The sequence below is a fragment of the Narcine bancroftii genome, chromosome 1 (genome assembly GCF_036971445.1).
Source record: "Narcine bancroftii isolate sNarBan1 chromosome 1, sNarBan1.hap1, whole genome shotgun sequence".
In the NCBI taxonomy this organism is placed as follows: domain Eukaryota; kingdom Metazoa; phylum Chordata; class Chondrichthyes; order Torpediniformes; family Narcinidae; genus Narcine; species Narcine bancroftii.
Window position 1 is genome coordinate 153393501 of NC_091469.1, and position 21609 is coordinate 153415109.

At 43.0% G+C, this 21609-nt stretch overlaps 1 protein-coding gene and 1 long non-coding RNA gene across 2 annotated transcripts in view; one reads left to right on the top strand and one right to left on the bottom strand.

Annotated features, from left to right (window-relative positions):
* The first annotated feature begins 203 nt into the window (after positions 1-203).
* LOC138746095 (uncharacterized) lies at positions 204-2788 on the top strand. The gene is made up of 3 exons (XR_011346707.1): positions 204-611; positions 2359-2502; positions 2628-2788. It is a non-coding gene; the product is annotated as an uncharacterized lncRNA (long non-coding RNA).
* Positions 2789-4437: 1649 nt separating this feature from the next.
* Positions 4438-21609, bottom strand: part of cfap99 (cilia and flagella associated protein 99) — a 264896-nt gene continuing 247724 nt past the window's right edge. Inside the window, exons 18-21 of the mRNA XM_069942179.1 lie at positions 20809-20821; positions 16417-16609; positions 12975-13047; positions 4438-4843 (exon numbers count right to left, since the gene is read on the bottom strand). Coding sequence (XP_069798280.1) covers positions 4694-4843; positions 12975-13047; positions 16417-16609; positions 20809-20821 — 429 coding nt within the window. The 3' untranslated portion in view covers positions 4438-4693. The remainder of the gene's footprint in view (positions 4844-12974; positions 13048-16416; positions 16610-20808; positions 20822-21609) is intronic.

Here is a 21609-nt window from a genome sequence, read left to right on the forward strand (position 1 = left end):
GTCAGGCTGCTGATCAGGAGCCGGAGTGTGCTCAGAGACGCATCCAGTGCAGCTGTGTCCTTCAGGTGGCCAGCGTTGCGCTTTCTTAGCGTAGAATGCACATGAAAAAAGCCTTCTTGTTTTGCTCAGGAAGGTGGGGGTTTTGTAAGACATGAGTCACATGCTCTCTTTGGAGTTTCAGTTGGAAGAGAGAGTTAAGTTAACAGCTCAGTCAGTCAGTCAGTGTGTGGGACAGACAAGTAACTGAAAGTGCAATCCAGGGAAAACTGTTTGAAACTGAAGAAAGCAAGTTCCAGAGCAGTACATGGCTGGAAGTGCTATCTGTCTGATGTTTCTCTTGAAATAGAGGAAGGAATGGAACTCTGTGGTAGCTTGAAGAAAGAGGTTACCATCTAGAAGACCCTGATGGGTCATCAGCGAGACCCTAAGGTGACTAGTAGGGGATATCTCCAGTTGTGGAAATCCTGGAGCAACAAATATCTCTCTCTGCAAACATTCCTGAGTGGTAAACATTTAATTCTGTACACAACATTGGTGATTGCCTTCAACCAGAGAACTTGGAAGAAAAAGTGAGATTGAACGATGAACCAAAGAACTTTTCTTGAATTTGGGTGAGTTAAGTATAGTTAAGTTAATGTTTGATTCTATTTTCATGTTTGAAGTTGATTTAAAATAACTTTTGTTTTGAAAGCCACTTGTCTTGGTGAATGTCTATTGCTGCTGGGTTTTGGGGTCCTTTACAGGTCTTATTTACTGATTTATTCCCTCTGTATTGCAGGCCATTTGTTTACATTTCTCTTTTCTGTAAACTTCTCTTTTCTTGAGTACAGTTTTTTTGTGCTACTGGTAATTCTACCTGGCCCACAGGAAAAAGGATCTCAGGTTATATGTGGTGTCATGCATGTACTCTGACCAGAAATCTGAACTTTGAGCCTGATGGCTGCAGTGAAGAAACAGTCTTATTTCACACACTTCAGCCTTCTCCCAGATAAGAGGGAGTGCATTGGCTGTAGAATTTGAAGTCCGAGGAGGGGAGGGAACTTTATGTGATGTTCTGAGCTGTGTTCACCACCTGCTGTAAATGGTTTCAGTCTTGAGCAGAGCAGTACTTCTAGCAATGTTTATTGTGTGCTTTATAGTCATACAATGGACAAGGACCTTCAGTCCATCTATACTATTCCCATGTACCAGCTCTGGGTCTGCCATCTACTCTGCCGTGGGAATTCATTGAGACACTTGTAATAGTCTCTGCCTCCAACCACCCTCTGGATGAAGATGTTCTTCCTCAGTTCCCCTCCAAACTCCCTGCCCAGCATCCAAAATTCACACCCTCCAGTTTGAGGCACCTCTGCCGTGAAGTTCTCCACCCCATCTACGTTCCTTGCAATTCTGTTCACGCCATCAACTCCCTCATCACCCCAACCTCTTCTCACAACTGAAACATTTCATCCCAGGCATCATCCTCAGAAACTTCCTCTGTACCCCCCCTCCCCTGAAGGGTGTTCTCCTCTGGTCCACACTGCATTCAGCAAAACTCCAGCATTCTGTAAACATGCCTGCTCTTCCATTCTCTGCACTAGTTAATGATGGGGAATCTTCATCTATGCCTCTTGATCAATTATTTTCCTTGGACATTGTAAATGGTCCCTTGTGTGCAGATGAATGGTTGAATCTGGGGATGCTGATGGGAATGGGATTAATGTCAAGACTCATGTGAATGGTAGTTAATGGCCAGTTTTGACTTGCTCCAGGACCACAATGCTCTATTCTCCTGTTTCAATGAGATAGAATTTGCCACCTGACTTCTTGTTGAAGGTAGATTCAAGAAGAGGTGGTGGCGAGAGGGCTTTGTAAGCTGGATAATAAATTGATTCTACAGCAGTGGAAAAATGGATTGGAGGTTAAGTTTCTCTCTCCGCCCCCCACCCCCGCCCCCTCCACCAACGTGATCGACCAGGATCATCGTCTTAAGAGGGTGCACAAACTATTTAAGATCCCGACCACACTGCACCCAGCATCTTCCAGCTGCTCCCGTCGGGGAAGGGATAGAGGTGCCAGAGCCAGCTCCACCAGGCCGAGGAACAGCTTCTTCCCACGGGCAGTGAGAACGCTGAACGACCAAAGGAACTGCTCGCACTGACCATCTGAGACTACTATTCTCTAAAAAAAAATTTATTTTTAAATATGTATTTTCCCTGCATATGCATTCTTAGAGTGTGTGTGTGTGTGTGTGTGTGTGTGTGTGTTATGTCCCATGTGTCTGCGTGATTTACACTGAGGACTGGAGAATGCTGGTTCATCAGGTAATACTTGTGCAATCCAGTGACAATAAACTTGATTCTCTTTACCCCTCTCCAGGTGCATCATACTTGTTGGATGCATCAGTGTGGAACAGGAGCTGCTCTGCTCACGGCTGGAAGGCTCAGAACACACAAACCCTTCTCCTTTGCGGACCCCATCTGCAACTCCTGCTGTCTGGGCCAGGCAGCCAACATGTTGAAGGTGAGAACACAAATGTTGGAGGAACTCAGTAAGCCTTCCAGCATTGATCAGACTTTTTCACATCACTGAGAAGGCTCAATGGTGTGAAATCACACATGAACTTATAAAGAGTTTCTTTCCCACAGCCATCAAGCTCCTGAGCCCCACAACCATGCTCTCATGGGACCAATCAATCTTCCTTTTCATCATAGCCCTACGCTGTGTAATTGTTTATATGACTGCATGAATGTTAAAGATAACCTGTTAGACCATCTGCAGAAGGAGCCTTCCCACTGTAACGAGCTATTTTGTGACCAATAAACTTGATTGATGTTTTTCATTGTTACCCTGTACTTTTGTTCTTCCACTTTAAGATGCCAATTGAATGTTAGAGTTGATCCATATGACTGCTCACAGAAGAAACTTCTGTGTACTAGTTATAACTTGGCAGAAATAAACCTTTAAAAAGATAATCGCCTAGTACTGTGAATGGTGAGTTGGCAATGTGGGACAAGAATGGTCTGTGGCCATCAGGAAGGCTTTGGCTGAACTCCTGAACCCTCCACTGCAGTTTCTTCCACGTTCAAAAATCTTGTGTTTCCTTGACCAAAATGCTTCAACACCCCAACAAGATGGAGGACTGATAATAAAAGCAAAAGCTCAGCCTCAGGAGGTGGGAGGAAACCAGAGCCACCTGAGTGAAATCCTCAAGGTCACAGGGAGAACCTGTAAACTCCACACAGTGGTACTGAGGTCAGGATCGAACCGGGTCTCTGGAGCAGTGAAGCAGCAGAAGTTCCATCTAATGGCGGTAAGGTGCACGCTGACTAAGCCCTCACCGCTGCTCAGCAAAGGTCCAGACCCATGACCCATTGCTGAGCACGACCTGCCGGAGGACTCACCAGTCGAGCAGCATCAGGGGTGGGGGTGGAAAAAACACCAGAATAAGAACCATCGATGTTTTGGGTCGGAGCCCTTCATCAGGACCGAGAATGTGCAGAAGGACCAGGACAAAAGGATTCAACATCAATTAAGACAAACCAGCTGTATGACAATCTGAATTATCATAAACAGAAATCAATTGATCCTAAAACAAAAGCACATTCAATTGGGAGATGCACATGGGGCTTTTTTTAAAATTGCATATTAATTTAGCCCTCAGATTCTTCATTAAATGACAAAAAAACATTCCAAATAGCAGTTATAATTGAGAAGAGGAGATTAGGGTAATATTCAACAATCATAAACCACCTGACAAAAACCTCACAATGAAAATTAAATTCTCCAATTAACTCAAAACAGTTCCAGTAACTTTTTTTAAAATTAATTTCATCTTTTATTTTGCAAATTTCTGAATTTCAACATGTTAAATTTGATGCTGAACTTCCCAAAAGTACCTGTCATCTCTCAAACCAGCTGCAGCGGTTTTCAACACGCCCAAGGTTCAGAATCTTTGGTCAAACGTGTTGGTGCTCCTCTGGACCTTGGTTAGAGATCAGTTCAAAAAGGGGGAAGGGGGGGGAAAAAAAAGGCCATGTGTTCCCAATGCAAAAGGGAAACTTTAAATCATGCATAGAAGTAATCCGAACCCTCTGAACATTTCTCGAAAGCCAGCCATCTGCATAAACGTAAGGCTTTGAAGGATTTCCTGAGGATGCCTGATCTGACCAGAAACTTGTGGCCCTCATGTAACGTTTGGTGGCATTTCTCTCCTCACCACCCCATCCTGAATGCTCCACCGTTGGGGGACTTCCCAGTCGCAACTGCAGTAAGGTGCCATCTGGTGTAGGTTGGGGATATGAACAGGAGGCTGAACAGCCCTCTTGAGAACCATAAATCAATAATGGCAGAGATCATTGTTGCCCTGTGCTAACTGAGATGCTCATCAATCTCTCTGCCGGGATGGCAATGAGGCATTTAAAAATAAAAGAAACATGTACAAAATACACTCCTGAATTTAGTTGGCAACTGGAACACGCTGGTGTTTTATTTCTCACCCACACTGCTGTTGCCCTCTCCCTTCCACCCTACCCCCTTTCAAAATTACAGCATGTCAGTGGGCTCAGATGGTCATCTGATGCTGCAGTCTTCTTGCCAACAAACTTGGGTCTCCAACGGGCAGCGCCCCACGGCTACTGAGCAACGTCGGAGGACTTCAGGATGACCAACTCTGCGTTGGGGTAGATACATTTCAGAAAGAGGCCCCCCAGAGTCAAATGTAAATGGGGTGGTACTGACGTGTGTTCAGTTTCTTTCTGCAGGTCGGACATGTGTGCGAGTTTTTGAGAGAGTCCCGAATGCACTGGCTGCAGAAGACATGACCACACTTTGTGGAGACAATGAGGCGCCCGCTTTGGACAATCTAGGCAAGGACCAGAAACAACGTTCATTCACAAACCCGACAGCATCAGCAAAGATATACACTGGCTTTCAGACAGTGACTCAAACCAGAGAACAGAGCAACATTAGATTCAGTGAGAGCCAAATCAATTTGAACCTTTCTTCAAGACTCTAAATTCATGGAGTTTAAAATTGAAAATTAGAATGCCTGAATGACTGACACATTTTATATCTGCTAGGGGCAAAAATCCATTGATTAAAAACACGCAGCATTTGTTAAACCAGGGAGTTATATACAAAGATTTGACTGTACCAGATTCTCAAAAATTCACTGCATGAAATACGGAAACATTTAGAAGAAATTGAACAAGGTTTCAAATTTTATTTACAGCACGGTTGAAGCTGATTCCAGCCATTTACACCCGTGCTGTCCAATTACACCCAATTGACCGACAACCCCATACCCTTGAGGGTGGGAGGAAACCAGAGTACACAGATGAAATCCATGCAGACACAGAGAGAACACGAACTTTCAAACGCAGGTCGTCGGTGCTATAAATAATGTTACACTAAGTATTGTGAATTCTTTAAAAATCCACTTGCACAAAATGCTTGAAACAAACATCTCTTGCATTTTTGTTTGGAAAGTGCCAATCTTTTCTACACCCTTAACCCCAGTATCTGCAGATTTTCTTTATCTTATCTGTTCATTTTTCTTTGCTGAAGACAAGGGGGAGACGCTGTTTGATCAATGATCGGGAACCAGATGTTGGAACAGCACCACAGCCAATTGATGATTCTGGAGCCCAAGGCCCCCAATGGATAGTGCAGTGTTTTGTGCGATGCTATTGGAGCGCCAGCAAGCCGTGGTCGAATCTGTCACTGTCTGCAAAGAGTTTGTACGTTTCCCCCATGCCTGTGTGTGTTACATGCTGGTTCAGCGTGCTAAGCCCACCAAAGTTGAAATACATTAATTTGTAAATCAGCATTCGCGCTCCAGACAGAAAATATTTACACGCATGAGACCGGCAGGTGGAAGACTGTGGGGTGAGTTCAAAAGATCTACACCATCAATAGGGGAAAAGGTGAGGTGAATAATCACAATATTTTCCCTCAGGATTGAGGGATCTAAAACTCAAGGGCAGCACTTGGTAGTATTGAGAGCAGTTTTGGGCTCTTCATTTAAGAAAGGATTCATTGACGTTGGAGAGGGTTCAGAGGAGGTTCATCAGGATGATTCCAGGAATGAAAGGGTTATCATATGAGAAACGTTTGGTAGCTCTTGGCCCATACTCAGAATTTAGGAGAATGAGGGGAATCTCATTGAAACATTTTGAATGTTGGAAGGCATGGATTGAGTAAAAAGGTTGTTTCTCATGGTGGGAGAGTCTAGGACAAGAGGGCACAACTTCAGGATTGAAGGGCGTCCACTTAGAACAGAGATGTGGAGGAAGTTCTTTAGCCAGTGGGTAGAAAATTGTGAAATTTATTGCCAAAGGTGGTTTTTTTTAATTTTTCTATTTTTCACACTATAAACCACATTGATCAAGATACATACATTTTCCTTTTCAAATATATACAGTGTCGTTTTCTACCCCCCCCTTCCCTCTTCCCATCCCACCCTCCCTACCTCCCCTCCCATTCATTTAAAGTACAGAATCTAAGGTACATTAAACCCGTCAAACAATGTTGTCACTCAATAAAAATAAACAATAAATTCCAGAGTCAATTCTTTTCATTTCCTTCTCCTTCTGTCATTTTAGGTGGTAGATGTCCCCGGTAGGTTTTCTCTATTGTGTTTCATGTATGGCTCCCATATTTGTTCAAATATTGTAATATTATTTCTTAAATTATATGTTATTTTTTTCTAATGGAATACATTTATTCATTTCTATATACCATTCTTGTATTCTCAAGTTATCTTCTAATTTCCAGGCTGACATAATACATTTTTTTGCTACGGCTAGGGCTATCCTAACAAATCTTTTTTGTGCACCATCCAAATCAAGTCCAAATTCTTTGTTTTTTATGTTACTTAGGAGAAAGATCTCTGGGTTTTTTGGTATATTGCTTTCTGTAATTTTATTTAATATCTGGTTTACATCTTCCCAAAATTTTTTCACTTTCTCACACGTCCAGATTGCATGAATTGTTGTTCCCATTTCTTCTTTACAACGAAAACATCTGTCAGACACTGTTGGGTCCCATTTCTTTAACTTTTGAGGTGTCATGTATAGCCTGTGTATCCATTTATATTGTATCATACATAACCTCGTATTTATTGCATTTCTCATAGTTCCAGAGCATAACTTCTCCCATGTTTCCTTCTTTATCTTTATGTTTAAATCTTGTTCCCATTTTTGTTTAGTTTTACCATTTGTTTCCTCATTCTCCTTTTCTTGCAGTTTAATATACATGTTTGTTATAAATTTTTTGATTATCATTGTATCTGTAATCACATATTCAAAGTTACTTCCCTCTGGTAACCTCAGACTGCTTCCCAATTTGTCCTTCAAGTAGGATTTCAGTTGGTAGTATGCCAACACTGTATCTTGAGTTATATTATATTTATCCTTCATTTGTTCAAAGGATAGTAATTTATTTCTTGAAAAACAATTTTCTATTCTTTTGATCCTTTTTTTCTCCCATTCTCTAAAGGAAAGGTTATCTATTGTAAAAGGGATTAGCTGATTTTGCGTCAGTATTAGTTTTGGTAATTGGTAATTTGTTTTATTCCTTTCTACATGAATTTTCTTCCAAATATTGAGCAGATGATGTAATACTGGAGAATTCCTACGTTGTACCAATTTTTCATCCCATTTATATAATATATGTTCGGGTATCTTCTCCCCTATTTTATCTAGTTCTAATCTAGTCCAATCTGGCTTTTCCCTTGTTTGATAAAAATCTGATAGGTATCTTAATTGTGTGGCTCTATAATAATTTTTAAAGTTTGGCAGTTGTAAGCCTCCTTGTTTATACCATTCTGTTAATTTATCTAGTGCTATCCTCGGTTTCCCCCCTTTCCATAAAAATTTCCTTATTATTTTCTTTAACTCCTTGAAGAATTTCTCCATCAAGTGTATTGGCAATGCCTGAAATAGGTATTGTATCCTTGTTCATTTTAATACAGTTTATCCTTCCTATTAGTGTTAGTGGTAAATCTTTCCAATGCTCTAAGTCGTCCTGTAATTTTTTCATTAGTGGATAATAATTGAGTTTATATAGATGGCCGAGATTTTTATTTGTTTGTATACCTCGGTATCGTATTGCTTGCATTTGCCATCTGAATGGTGATTCTTTCTTAAATTTTGAGAAATCCGCATTATTCATTAGCATTGCTTCACTTTTATTTGCGTTAATCTTGTAACCCGACACTTCTCCATATTCCTTCAATTTCTTATGTAATTCTTTTATTGATATTTCTGGTTCTGTTAAGTACACTATAACGTCATCTGCAAATAAACTGATTTTATATTCCTTGTCTTTTATTTTTATCCCTTTTATTTTATTTTCTGTTCTTATCAATTCTGCTAGTGGTTCTATAGCTAACGCGGACAATAAGGGTGATAGTGGGCATCCCTGCCTTGTTGATCTGCTTAAGTTAAATTGCTTTGATATATATCCATTTACTGTCTCTTTCGCCAATGGCCCCTTATATAATACTTTAATCCAATTAATATACTTCTCTGGTAAACTGAATTTTTGTAATATTTTGAATAAATAATTCCATTGTACTCTGTCAAAGGCCTTCTCTGCGTCTAAAGCAACTGCTACTGTTGGAGCTTTATTCCCTTCTACTGCATGAATTAAGTTAATAAATTTACAAATATTATCTGTTGTTCGTCTTTTTTTAATAAATCCAGTTTGGTCTAGATTCACTATTTTAGGTACATAGTCGGCTAATCTGTTTGCTAATAGTTTAGCTATTATCTTATAATCTGTGTTAAGTACAGATATTGATCTATATGACGCTGGTGCGAGTGGATCTTTCCCTGTCTTTGGTATTACTGTAATTATTGCTGTTTTGCATGAATCTGGTAAACTTTGTGTTTTATCAATCTGGTTGATTACTTCCAGGAGGGGAGGAATTAATAAATCTTTAAATGTTTTCTAGAATTCTATTGAGAATCCATCCTCTCCTGGTGTTTTATTATTCGGTAGTTTTTTTATTATCTCTTTTATTTCTACTATTTCAAATGGTTCTGTTAATTTATTTTGTTCCTCTATTTGTAATTTTGGTAGTTCAATTTTAGTTAAAAATTCATCTATTTTGTCTTCTTTCCCTTTGTTTTCAGTTTGGTATAATTGTTCGTAGAATTCTCTGAAGTTTTCATTAATCTCCCTTGGATTATATGTGATTTGTTTCTCTTTTTTCCTTGATGCCAATACCATTTTCTTAGCTTGTTCTGTCTTAAGCTGCCATGCTAGGATTTTGTGCGTTTTTTCACCCAGTTCATAATATTTCTGTTTTGTCTTCATTATATTCTTCTCCACCTTATATGTTTGTAGTGTTTCATATTTTATTTTTTTATCTGCCAAATCTCTTCTTTTAGTTGTATCTTCCTTCATTGCTAATTCTTTTTCTATATTTACTATTTCCCTTTCCAACTGCTCTGTTTCCTGATTATAGTCCTTCTTCATCTTGGTTACATAACTTATTATTTGCCCTCTAATGAACGCTTTCATTGCATCCCATAGTATAAACTTATCTTCCACTGATTCCGTATTTATTTCAAAATACATTTTAATTTGTCTTTCAATGAATTCTAAAATCCTGCCTTTTAAGTAGCATGGAGTTTAATCTCCATCTATACATTCTTGGAGGGATGTCCTCTAACTCTATTGTCAATATCAGGGATGAGTGGTCCGATAATATTCTAGCTTGATATTCTGTTTTTCTTACTCTGTCTTGTATACGAGCTGATAACAGGAATAGGTCTATTCTTGAGTATGTTTTATGTCTAGCCGAATAATATGAATATTCCTTTTCCTTTGGGTGTTGTTTCCTCCATATATCCAAAAGTTGCATTTCTTGCATCGATTTAATTATAAATTTGGTTATTTTGTTCTTTCTGTTAATTTTTTTCCCCGTTTTATCCATGTTTGAATCCAAATTAAGGTTGAAATCCCCTCCTATTAGTATGTTCTCTTGCGTGTCTGCTATCTTCAAAAAAAATATCTTGCATAAATTTTTGATCTTCTTCGTTAGGTGAATATACATTGAGTAAATTCCAAAACTCCAAATATATCTGACATTTTATCATTTCATATCTCCCTGCTGGATCTATTATTTCCTCTTCTATTTTAATTGGTACATTTTTACTGATTAATATAGCTACTCTTCGAGCTTTTGAATTATATGACGCTGCTGTTACGTGTCCTACCCAATCTCTCTTTAATTTCTTGTGCTCCATTTCAGTTAAATGTGTTTCTTGCACGAATGCTCTATCAATTATTTCTTTTTTCAGTAAATTTAGCAGCTTCTTCCTTTTGATTTGGTTATGTATTCCGTTAATATTTAAAGTCATATAGTTCAACGTAGCCATTTCATACTTTGTTTATCTTCCCTTTCCGTTTCCTCATCATCACCTTTCCTTCTTATCCATTTCTGCTTTCTTGTTTTGAACACTTTATAAGACAACATTTCTAAAACATCAAACATTTCCCTTATTCTCCTATCTAAAATTTCTTTAACCCCACTATCCCCTCCCCTTCCTGAGTTGCCCTTTATCCCTTGTCGGGCAACCACATCTCCCCTCTCCGTTTGGATTTGCGAATTCACTCGCAAGCGTCAACTGATTTCGCAGTGACCGTAACTCCTCCCCACCCAGCCCCCCCAGAAAAGATTTCAATTTTCATATATAACAAAGGTCACTCTCTTAATTCCCTCCTTACTTCCTCTCTCTCTCTATATATATATACCCATATACACACATACATATAGTTTGTGGTCATTGTTTTCACTTTGTTTTTACTCTCGTTACATGTCTTCATCTCTCTGCCTGTTTTGTAGTTGTTCTGCAAATTTTCGTGCTTCCTCTGGATCCGAGAATAGACTGTTTTGCTGCCCTGGAATAACTATTTTAAGTACCGCTGGGTACTTTAGCATAAATTTATATCCTTTTTTCCATAGGATCGCTTTTGCTGTATTAAACTCCTTTCTCTTCTTCAGGAGTTCAAAACTTATGTCTGGATAAAAAAAAAAAATTTGACCTTTGTATTCCAGTGGCTTTTTGTCTTCTCTTATTTTCTTCATTGCTTTCTCCAATATATTTTCTCTTGTTGTATATCTTAAGAATTTTACTAAAATGGATCTTGGTTTTTGCTGTGGTTGTGGTTTCGGGGCTAATGTTCTATGTGCCCTTTCTATTTCCATTTCTTCCTGTAATTCTGATCTTCCTAGGACCCTGGGGATCCAATCTTTTATAAATTCTCTCATATTCTTGCCTTCTTCATCTTCCTTCAGGCCCACTATCTTTATATTATTTCTTCTATTATAGTTTTCCATTATATCTATCTTCTGAGCTAACAGCTCTTGTGTCTCTTTAACTTTTTTATTAGATTCTTCTAATTTCTCTTTTAAGTCCTCTACTTCCATTTCTACGGCTGTTTCTCGTTCTTCCACCTTGTCCACTCTTTTTCCTATATCTGACATGACCATCTCTATTCTATTCATTTTTTCTTCTGCACTTTTAATTCTTTTTATTTCACTAAATTCTTGTAATTGCCATTCTTTTACTGATTCCATATATTCTTTAAAAAAAATATATCCATTGTCTTGCCTTTCCCTTCTTCTTCCATTTCTCTATGTTCTTCTTCTTCTTCTTCCTCTGGGTTGGTCATCTGTTGTTTCCTTGTTTTCTTTTTACTCTCTTCTTTCTTGTTCTCGTTGTTTTCAACGTTCTCTTCCTGTTGTTGTGTTGTAGCTGTCATTCTCAGCTGTGGAGATCGACTCCTCAGCTGTTCCACCCTCCTGTCAGTGTTTTTTTTTTCATGCACATCGCGCATGCGCGAGGAGTCGCGCATGCGTGGTTGCGCACTTTTACTTGGCTCCGCGAGCCATTTTTGTAGTCCCGAGCTCGGGACTTCCACTGACCTTAGGGAGTGGGCTTCTCTCTCCGCGGCGGGCCTCCTCGGACAGGTAAGGCCTTCACCTTCTTCCGACGTTCTTTCTTCTTCTCTTCTTCCCGTTGCTTTCGACTTTTCTTTCTTCGCTGCCATTTTCTTCCCACCTTTACTTTCACTTTGTTTTAATTTTTATTCTTGTACCTTTGTGTTTTGTGTATTTTTAAAAAAATTTTCCGGAGAGGGCTGGAGTTCCCTGACCGGCCACTACTCCATCACGTGACTCCCCTCCTCGCCACAGGTGGTTGAGGAAGACAGGTCACTCAGTGTATTTCAGGCAGAGATTGCTTGGTTCTTGATTAGCCAGGGCATCAAAAGTTATGGGGAGGATCAGCAGTGGGGCTGAGTAGGAAAATAGTTAAGCTCTTGATTAAATGGGAGGGCATACTCGATGGGCCAAATAGTCTATTTCTGCTCCTGTGTCTTATGGCCTAAAGATTTGAGGCAGGAGGGGAAGATTTAAAGGTGACCTGAGGGGCAGCTTTTTCCACAATGGTGTGTGTGTGTGTGTGTGTGGAACGAGCTGTCAGAGAAAGTGGGAGAAGCAGGTTCAATTGCAATGCTCAAAAGCTATTTAGTGCACAGAGGAAAACAGAATTAGCTTAGGATGACAACCTGGCTGGGACGGACTTTGGGCCGAAGGGCCTGCTTCCGAGCTGTTAAACTTACACAACTGTAATCAGTGGCCAAGTTCACACACTTGCATCCTGGAGTTGAGTCCTTTAAATTAAGCAAGGTCAACTGTACCATCCATCTTAGATCAGGAAAAGCTGTACATTGGCTGGGTAGATGCCAGATAGGATGCTAAATCTCATTGAATGATCACCTATCCTCAATTGGTTGCTACAATGGAAGAGGCATTTCCTAATTTGTCTCAGCATACAGTAACCCAAAAGAGGAGCTCTGTACATACATGCAAGTTTGTTATATGTTCAACACAGATAGTCCCCGACTTATGACCAATCCTTCTCGGAATGGAAACGTCAGAATTTTACACTTTCAATTCTCCAAAGACGTTGGCTTACCTCTGTGTAACCATCCATACAAATAGGACAGCTGATGGTTCCTGAGGCAGACCTGCGGTGAAATTTATCAGATCTACCAGAAAGAAATACCAGACAAGTGTTAACTCTGGATAAACTCAGACACAGAATTTTCAGCAATCTGACATCAACATTTATACGTTAACAAAAAAGTTTTGGCAAACAAGGCAAGGAAGAATCCAAAGATACACTACAAGTACATTGTAGGCCACAAAAGAAAATCAGGAGGGGATAGGGCCCTGAAAGGATGAGTGTGGTCATTTAAGTTTGTAGCTACTCGAGAAGGACAAGATGTCAGAGGCAAGTTTCTTTTTACACAGAGCGGTGGTTGCCTCGAATGCATTACAAGGAGTGGTGGTAGAGTGTGGTACAATAGGGATATTTGAAAATTTTAGATAGGTACATGGAAGCAAGAAAGAGTTATTGGTGTGAGGTAGGGATGGATTAGATTGCTGTGGAGTTGGTTTACATAGGTCGGCACAACTTTGTGGGCTGAAGGGCCTGTACTGCAATGTTCAATGTTCTAAGAAAATGTTTCTTGTGTGTATTTATCGTGGAGGCAGTCATGGATTTTTGGGAACACCACATTGCAGAAGAGGTGTTGCTAGAGGTCTTAAAATGCATTAAGGTAGATTAATTGCTGAGGCTAGAATGAGGACATTGTGAAAAGCTTTGGACACTGGGTCGAAGGGCCTCAGTAAAACTGTGCACAGATTCTCCATAACCAAATGAGCAGCCCACACAAGTCACCAGTCGAGGCATCTAACTGGTTCAAGCCACTAAATGTCCGACTCAAGGGAGAAATCAAACGTTGCAATAGCAAAAAAAAAAATGCAGAAAATTAACAGATTAAAAAAATACAGGTATAAAATTGGTGCACCTCGCCAATCATACAATCTGCAATCTCAAGCAACTGGAAAATTCACTTATCTGGCATCTACCAATCCCCAGAGATGCCAGACACCAGGGATTTTACTATATTCATTTATTTTTATAAATGCGTAGGCATACAGCATATGTATTGTTTGTCCGCATGCGCGTTATGTCTTGTTGTGCATTTGCAGATTTTAGCACCGAGAATCGGAGAATGCTGTTTCGTCAAGTTGTACTTGTACAATCGGATGATACTAAACTTGAACAAAAATACATAAAATAATTGAAGCAAAATGTTAAATGTTGCACAGACTGAGAAGGCAAGAGACCTGCAAGTGAAGGGAGAGGAGATTCACCAGGATATTACCTGGATTACAATTACAAGGGGAAAGTCGATAGGCTGCTCTACTTCCCCTGGAGTGGAAGATGTTGAGGCGTGATCTGACGGAGGTTTTCTGCCTCAAAATAACAAATTTTGTGACACATATTCGTGACAATGAACCTGATTCTGAGAGAAGAGTTTGATTTAGATCCAGGAGCACAAGTGGAGGTGAAATGTACCCAATATGTCATTAGAACAAATCTTCTGTCTGGGCACCCTCCAACCAGATGATATTAACATCTTGTCTGGCTTTCGTTAAATCCCCCCCCCCCCCCCCCCGCCACCCCACCACTTCTTCCTATTGCCATCCCCCAGATCTTCTCCCGTTTCCCTCTGTCTCCTTTCACGCAGACAAAAATCCATTCTCACCTCTCCCCATATCATATCCAATTAACACCTTCTGTTGGTCTGGACTCCTCCCCAGGCCAGCACAGTCTCTATTCTGAGATATCCTATTATTTTGCTTATTCCTTGAAGGGCTCAGGCTCAAAATGTCAACAATGGACGCTGCAAGACTGGCTGAGTTCCTCCAGCATTTCGGAGCTTTTCCTTCTAAAATTAGCCAAGCGCATTGCAAGTTAGCAATGATTCGATCATGTCATTGCATGACCTGCTGCTCTCATAGGTCAGTGAGCTGCCGCATGACACCACACAAAGAACATCCCACTCAGATTCTTGCTGAACAAATAAAAGTGCTGAAGAGACTCAGTGGGCCACCTCATAGGAAGTACAAGGAAATCGCTGGGTCGGGCCCAAGTCCCACTTAAGGATTGTCTGATTCTTTTGAAGCAGAGAGGCTGCAGGCCAGACCTTGTTAGTCCATTTCGTGGCAGGAAGAGGCATCTGTGCTTCATGTGCTGCCAGAAGAACAACATTTCCGATAGTTATTTACTGCAGCTAGGGAAAGGGTAAAGATGCAAATTAAAAAGTGCATCTCTAATCTTCCTAACATACATGAATTCAAGAACTTGCACCTCAGTCTCTTAGGATGTATTTAAAAAAACCTTATCCACTTCTGATGTCAAGGTCACCAGTATAATTACCTGGATTGTTCTTGGAGCTTTTCTTAATCAACTCAACAACACCAGCTTTCCTCCAATCCTTCAGCACATCACCCATGGCCACATCAATGTGTCTGTTCCTCATCTGCAGTCTTTTGTGCATCTTTTTATCAGTTATCGTTCAGTGAGCAACAAATTAGTAGATTGTGCAGACACAAGAGCAAAAGAAATGGCTGCAATGAGGAGCAAAAGAATTGGCTGGAGGAACTCAGCAGGTCGAGCAGCAATGCTGGGAGAAAAAGAATGGCTGACACTTTGGATGGGAACGCTTCATCATGACTAATGGAAGGGCGAAGAGAGCACATGTAGTGAGGTCAGGGTGGGAAGGGTTAGCTGGGAGCCAGAAGGAAATTGGTGAACCACAGAGGGGGTGAAGGGTGATGGATAGAACAGAGGTTGTAGTGCTCAGTCTTACTGGGCACAAAATCCAAGCTGTTAGTCACAGAAGGAGGGGTTTGCAGCACTGTTCAGATAAGGGTTAAAATCAACAGGCACTGCCACCTTGGCCACAGATCCAAGATTAAAAGCACCTTCAGCTACTTGAAAGGCCGACTGTATGGAGTTGCTGAAATTTAGACTGGGTGCTTGGACCCTGCTGTCTCTGCTTCCTGCTCTCCCCAGATCTGCACCAGTGGGGCAGAGCTGTCCTGAAGTAACAATTCTTTCACCAGTACAGTATTACCAGACTCTTTTGTGTAGTCTTCCAAAGGCACTATTTGCCTTGGCGAGTCTGTTGTCTATCTCGTTGTCGATCCTTGCATCTGATGAAATGGTGCAGCCGAGATAGGTAAACTGGTTGACCATTTTGAGTTCTGTGTGCCCGATGGAGATGTGGGGGGGCTGGTCGTCATGGTGGGGAGCTGGCTGATGGAGGACCTCAGTTATCTTCAGGCTGACTTCCAGGCCAAACATTTTGGCAGTTTCCGCAAAACAGGACGTCAAGCGCTGAAGAGCTGGCTCATTTGCAATCAAGATATCTTGTAAATAAATTGCCCATCACATACATATCCAATGAGTACAAGTGGAAATATTTTATTGCTTGCAAACTATATTTCAATACTTCAAGTTTGCAAGATGCACTGTGCAATTGCATACTTTGTACTCTTACCTCAAGCCTTTGTCATACATGGCAGGACGAATATGGTTTTCCTGAGGTAGACCTGCCGCTCTGGTTGCAGACAGGCCACTGCCCCCATCTGCTCTGCCATCCTCTTCGTCACTGCAGAGAATGCAACTGTCGGACTGCGTTCTGCCTGGCTGATCTTCAGCTCCAGTTGACTGACTGAGACTAGTGGATAGATCTGCCAAGAAAAGTGGGTAGAATGCCATGACTATTCAGACTTCCAGATACTTCTGTCTAACCATTGGGAACTGAGGTGGGAGACAGAAAGGACAGCTCAGGTGCAGGAGGGAGGACAAGCAGGGAAATATGCAATAGATCATTTTTATAGTTCAGCACAACATCAAGGGCCTAAGGGCTTGCAGTCTTCCAAGTCCAAACACATGCTTAATAGTTACTTCATTGGTATTGTAGCAGAGGACAGGTTAGAGCTATATGCAGGTCAGCTCAGAAAGAACACACTATTCCCTGAAAGAACGACACGAACCCCAGTTGAGCACAGTTAACACTGAGCTTTATTGGGCTCACAGCCCTGCTTTTATTCTCAAGATGAGGGGCGTGGACAAAGCCCCCTCAGCCACGTTTCTGAAGATATTTCAGATAGGGGAACAGTTTCCTGCCATCTGGTAGACCTATCATAGTAAGTGACGAGTGCCTCATGAGACGTGTAAGGGGTCCGCTATATCAATGTGAACATGGCTAAACTTGCACCCCAGAGGTTCAAATGTTTGGAGTGGGGTTTTAATGAGTCTCTGGACTTTCGAAGTTTGGCACTGTGTTCATGTTCTGGCCTAATTAGTGACCTGTTTACGAAGGCCGGGCCAGACATGATGGTTTGCCACCATCTTGACCATGGTCTCGATGAGCACGCTGATTTCTGCCTGCGTCCACTAAGAAACTGTGGTCGGATAGGAAGTCTTGGACATGGAGGCTGTTAAGGTGGCCGGCCAATGCAGTCATTAACGACAGCCAGCTTTTGGAGTTTCCCAGGAATGGGCAGGGGGAGAGACATCAACGGGCCTCTGCACCCCATCGCTGACAGTATCGATCATCAGGGGTGTCGATTACCCTCGTGGCTGATTGTTCGGTTGGTCGGCAGTTAGGTCTTTGCTGCTGTTGCCTGGCCACGTGCTGCAATGCTGGGATGGTGTTTTGCATGATGGGCATGGACGTCTCATGGGGTGCGAAGGTGGTTTCCTCTCGGCCAGTAGGGAGTTTGCTTTCTCCACTACCTTTCGTGGGTCGCTGAAGTCATCTCCCTGGACCATCATCTGGACATTTTGTGGTAGCTTTTTCCCTGAAAAGTGAGCAGGGGCGTGGCCATCATGTAGGGCGAGCATGTCGCCCATTAAGTCGGATTGGGCCCTGTCCGCCAAACCGTCCACATGCAGCAGATGGGCTACACGCTTGTGCTCAGACAGCCTGAAGCTGCATGCTAAAAGCTCTCAGATGGTGTCGCACTTGCCCTGCTGTGGCAGCTTTTTCAAGAAATCTGTGATCTTGGCAGCTGCGGCTTGGTTGAGGGAGCCCACCACGTGGTAGTAATGGGTGTCATTGGAGGTGATCTTCCTCAGGGCAAACTGTGCCTCCATTTGGTGGAACCATATTTTGGGCTGCACTGCCTATAAGCTCAGCCGCTTCAATGACAGCATGTTGATTGAAGAATCTGCCTCCATTGCTAGGTCCAGAGTGCCTACTGGACCATTGGGGTCACCACTGTGGCTAGCTGCTACAAGCTATGGCTCTGCAGAGCCTACAGCACAGGAAAGGTTATAGATGTATGTAGGCTAGCTCAGAAAGAACATGCTATTCCCAAAAAGAACAACACAAACCCCAGTTGAGCATGGTTAACTCTGGTCTTTATTAGGCTCACAGCCCTGCTTTTATTGTCAAGCTGAGGGGTGTGGTCAAAGTCCCCTTAGTGCTGATTGGTGTATTTGTGATCCGCTTTCCTTGATAGGCCAGTTAGGCTCCTTTAGTTGTGGCCAATTGGAGGGCAGCGATGCAGGCCTCGTGCAGCCTGTGGGATGGTCGCGTTCATCCTTCATTTTGTGAGGCAACCTGAGGGGGCTGTGAAGGGCCACCACAGTACAAATTTACGGTGACACAAATGGAATTCAGTTTGCAAAGATTTAAATCTCTTTCTTCTCGATGCACTCTTTTTGACCAGGACATTGGGGTACAGAGTTAATATCTTAAAAGACCAGAAATGTGTGGTTGAAAGCTTTTCAACTGAACAGCTCAACATTGACAGCTTTGTGCAAAAATAATTCAAAAAACATAAATTAACACAAGAACCAACACCCGAAATCCAGTGTATCCACTGATGTTCATTTTCACAGAACTCAAAGAATCCACAGTGGGGGCGGAAGGCAGAGGGGGGTAGAAGGCAGAGGGGGGTAGGGATGGAGGTGGAAGGGAGAGGTGGGTAGGGATGGAGGTGGAGGCGGAAGGGAAAGGGGGTGGGGGGTGGAGGCGGAAGGGAGAGGGTGGGGTGTTGGTGGAAGGGAGAGGGTGGGGTGTTGGTGGAAGGGAGAGGGTGGGGTGTTGGTGGAAGGGAGAGGGTGGGGTGTTGGTGGGAGAGGGTGGGGTGTTGGTGGAAGGGAGAGGGTGGGGTGTTGGTGGAAGGAAGAGGGTGGGGGTGTTGGCGGAAGGAAGAAGGTGGAGGTGTTGGTGGAAGGAAGAGAGTGGGGGTGGTGGCGGAAGGGAGAGGGTGGGGGTGGTGGCGGAAGGAAGAAGGTGGAGGTGTTGGTGGAAGGGAGTGGGTGGGGTGTTGGTGGAAGGGAGAGGGTGGGGTGTTGGTGGAAGGGAGAGGGTGGGGTGTTGGTGGAAGGGAGAGGGTGGGGTGTTGGTGGAAGGGAGAGGGTGGGGTGTTGGTGGAAGGGAGAGGGTGGGGTGTTGGTGGAAGGGAGAGGGTGGGGTGTTGGTGGAAGGGAGAGGGTGGGGTGTTGGTGGAAGGGAGAGGGTGGGGTGTTGGTGGAAGGGAGAGGGTGGGGTGTTGGTGGAAGGGAGAGGGTGGGGTGTTGGTGGAAGGGAGAGGGTGGGGTGTTGGTGGAAGGGAGAGGGTGGGGTGTTGGTGGAAGGGAGAGGGTGGGGTGTTGGTGGAAGGGAGAGGGTGGGGTGTTGGTGGAAGGGAGAGGGTGGGGTTTTGGTGGAAGGGAGTGGGTGGGGTGTTGGTGGAAGGGAGAGGGTGGGGTGTTGGTGGAAGGGAGAGGGTGGGGTGTTGGTGGAAGGGAGAGGGTGGGGTGTTGGTGGAAGGGAGAGGGTGGGGTGTTGGTGGAAGGGAGAGGGTGGGGTGTTGGTGGAAGGGAGAGGGTGGGGTGTTGGTGGGAGAGGGTGGGGTGTTGGTGGAAGGGAGAGGGTGGGGTGTTGGCGGAAGGGAGAGGGTGGGGGTTTTGGTGGAAGGGAGAGGGTGGGGTGTTGGTGGGAGAGGGTGGGGTGTTGGTGGAAGGGAGAGGGTGGGGTGTTGGTGGAAGGGAGAGTGTGGGGTGTTGGTGGAAGGGAGAGGGTGGGGTGTTGGTGGAAGGGAGAGGGTGGGGTGTTGGTGGAAGGGAGAGGGTGGGGTGTTGGTGGAAGGGAGAGGGTGGGGTGTTGGTGGAAGGGAGAGGGTGGGGTGTTGGTGGAAGGGAGAGGGTGGGGTGTTGGTGGAAGGGAGAGGGTGGGGTGTTGGTGGAAGGGAGAGGGTGGGGTGTTGGTGGAAGGGAGAGGGTGGGGTGTTGGTGGAAGGGAGTGGGTGGGGTGTTGGTGGAAGGGAGAGGGTGGGGTGTTGGTGGAAGGGAGAGGGTGGGGTTTTGGTGGAAGGGAGTGGGTGAGGTGTTGATGGAAGGGAGAGGGTGGGGTGTTGGTGGAAGGGAGAGGGTGGGGTGTTGGTGGAAGGGAGAGGGTGGGGGAGGGAGTGAAGAGGAAATCAATGCCCCAAACAAAAAAAAATAATCAATTTTCATCTTTAGGGTTTGAACAGAACGGAATAGGAGAGAGCACAGGTGGCAGTGTCCTTCTCAAAGATATCTCTTTCAAAAAGATGGGCTGTACACGTCCATCCCAAATTGTACATTTGCCATTTACTGAAGGTGATTGATTACTGAGCCAATAGAGAATGAGGCACCATTGCACCATTCCAGACAGTCATTTCAAAAGCAAGGGTGGTGATGAGGCAGCTTGCATTTCTGTGCGTTGATCATAAACAGTTCAAGGCGCTTAACCTGGTCACTACTTTGGTTGTTGCCCGAGTCTATTACAGATTGAAATTATACCACGAACTTGAATATGACGTTATTAATTACTGCTTCATATCAATTTCTTAAAATATTTGAATTTTTTTTTAGTGTTTGAATTGACTGAATAAATGACAAGGGGTGAACAACTTGATTAAAAACTCACCTTCATCCACAATCTGGACAGTGCACATTGGATGGGAAACAAAAGAAATAGATTAGACAAGACAAAACACAGGAAAAAGTACATTTTAATCAAGGTGCTGGTAGCTTTGTTCTACAACCTGCATTCGGCTGCTCCACTGAGAACTGCACATCAGCAGAGGAGAGAAAGAAACCAGTTGGGAGAAGTCATTGACAGGCTTCCTCTATGAATAAAATTAACAAGTCTTTGCCTTTCTGAATAACACCAACCAAGATGGCTCTTACCCTCCCATTCCTCCTTTAAACCCGCCAATCAGAATGGAAGGAACTTTAAACTGCAGCATTGATCTGATAACAGTTAAATGTGGTGGTTCTGCACACCCCAGATTATCAATAATTAATTAAAAGTGAAGCAGAGCAGATTAGATACGAGAAACGCATTTGTAACTTTGATAAAGGACTAAGAGCGTTAAATGGGCTCCAAAGATTTGGGCCTGATATTCAGAGGATTAAATCTTTTGTTCAATGAAGGCAAGCAAATCAATTGAAAGGTCAGCGTTTATTCCCCATTTTGCTCCCGACCAGTCTAAAGGTATTAATGTGGAACTGGATGAACAAAGGCCAGTCTTGGCATCACATTTCCATCCCCCAAAATAATAGATAAACAAAATGCATCATGTCAATTTATTGACACCAAGCTTTTTTTTTGGAAAATTTAGTTGAGCTCTCATGCTGACGGTGGGAATTTAACACACAGATTATGAATTCAAGTTGTTCAAGCCTCGAGATATCTTGTGCTGATGAGATGATAACACCCGTAGTT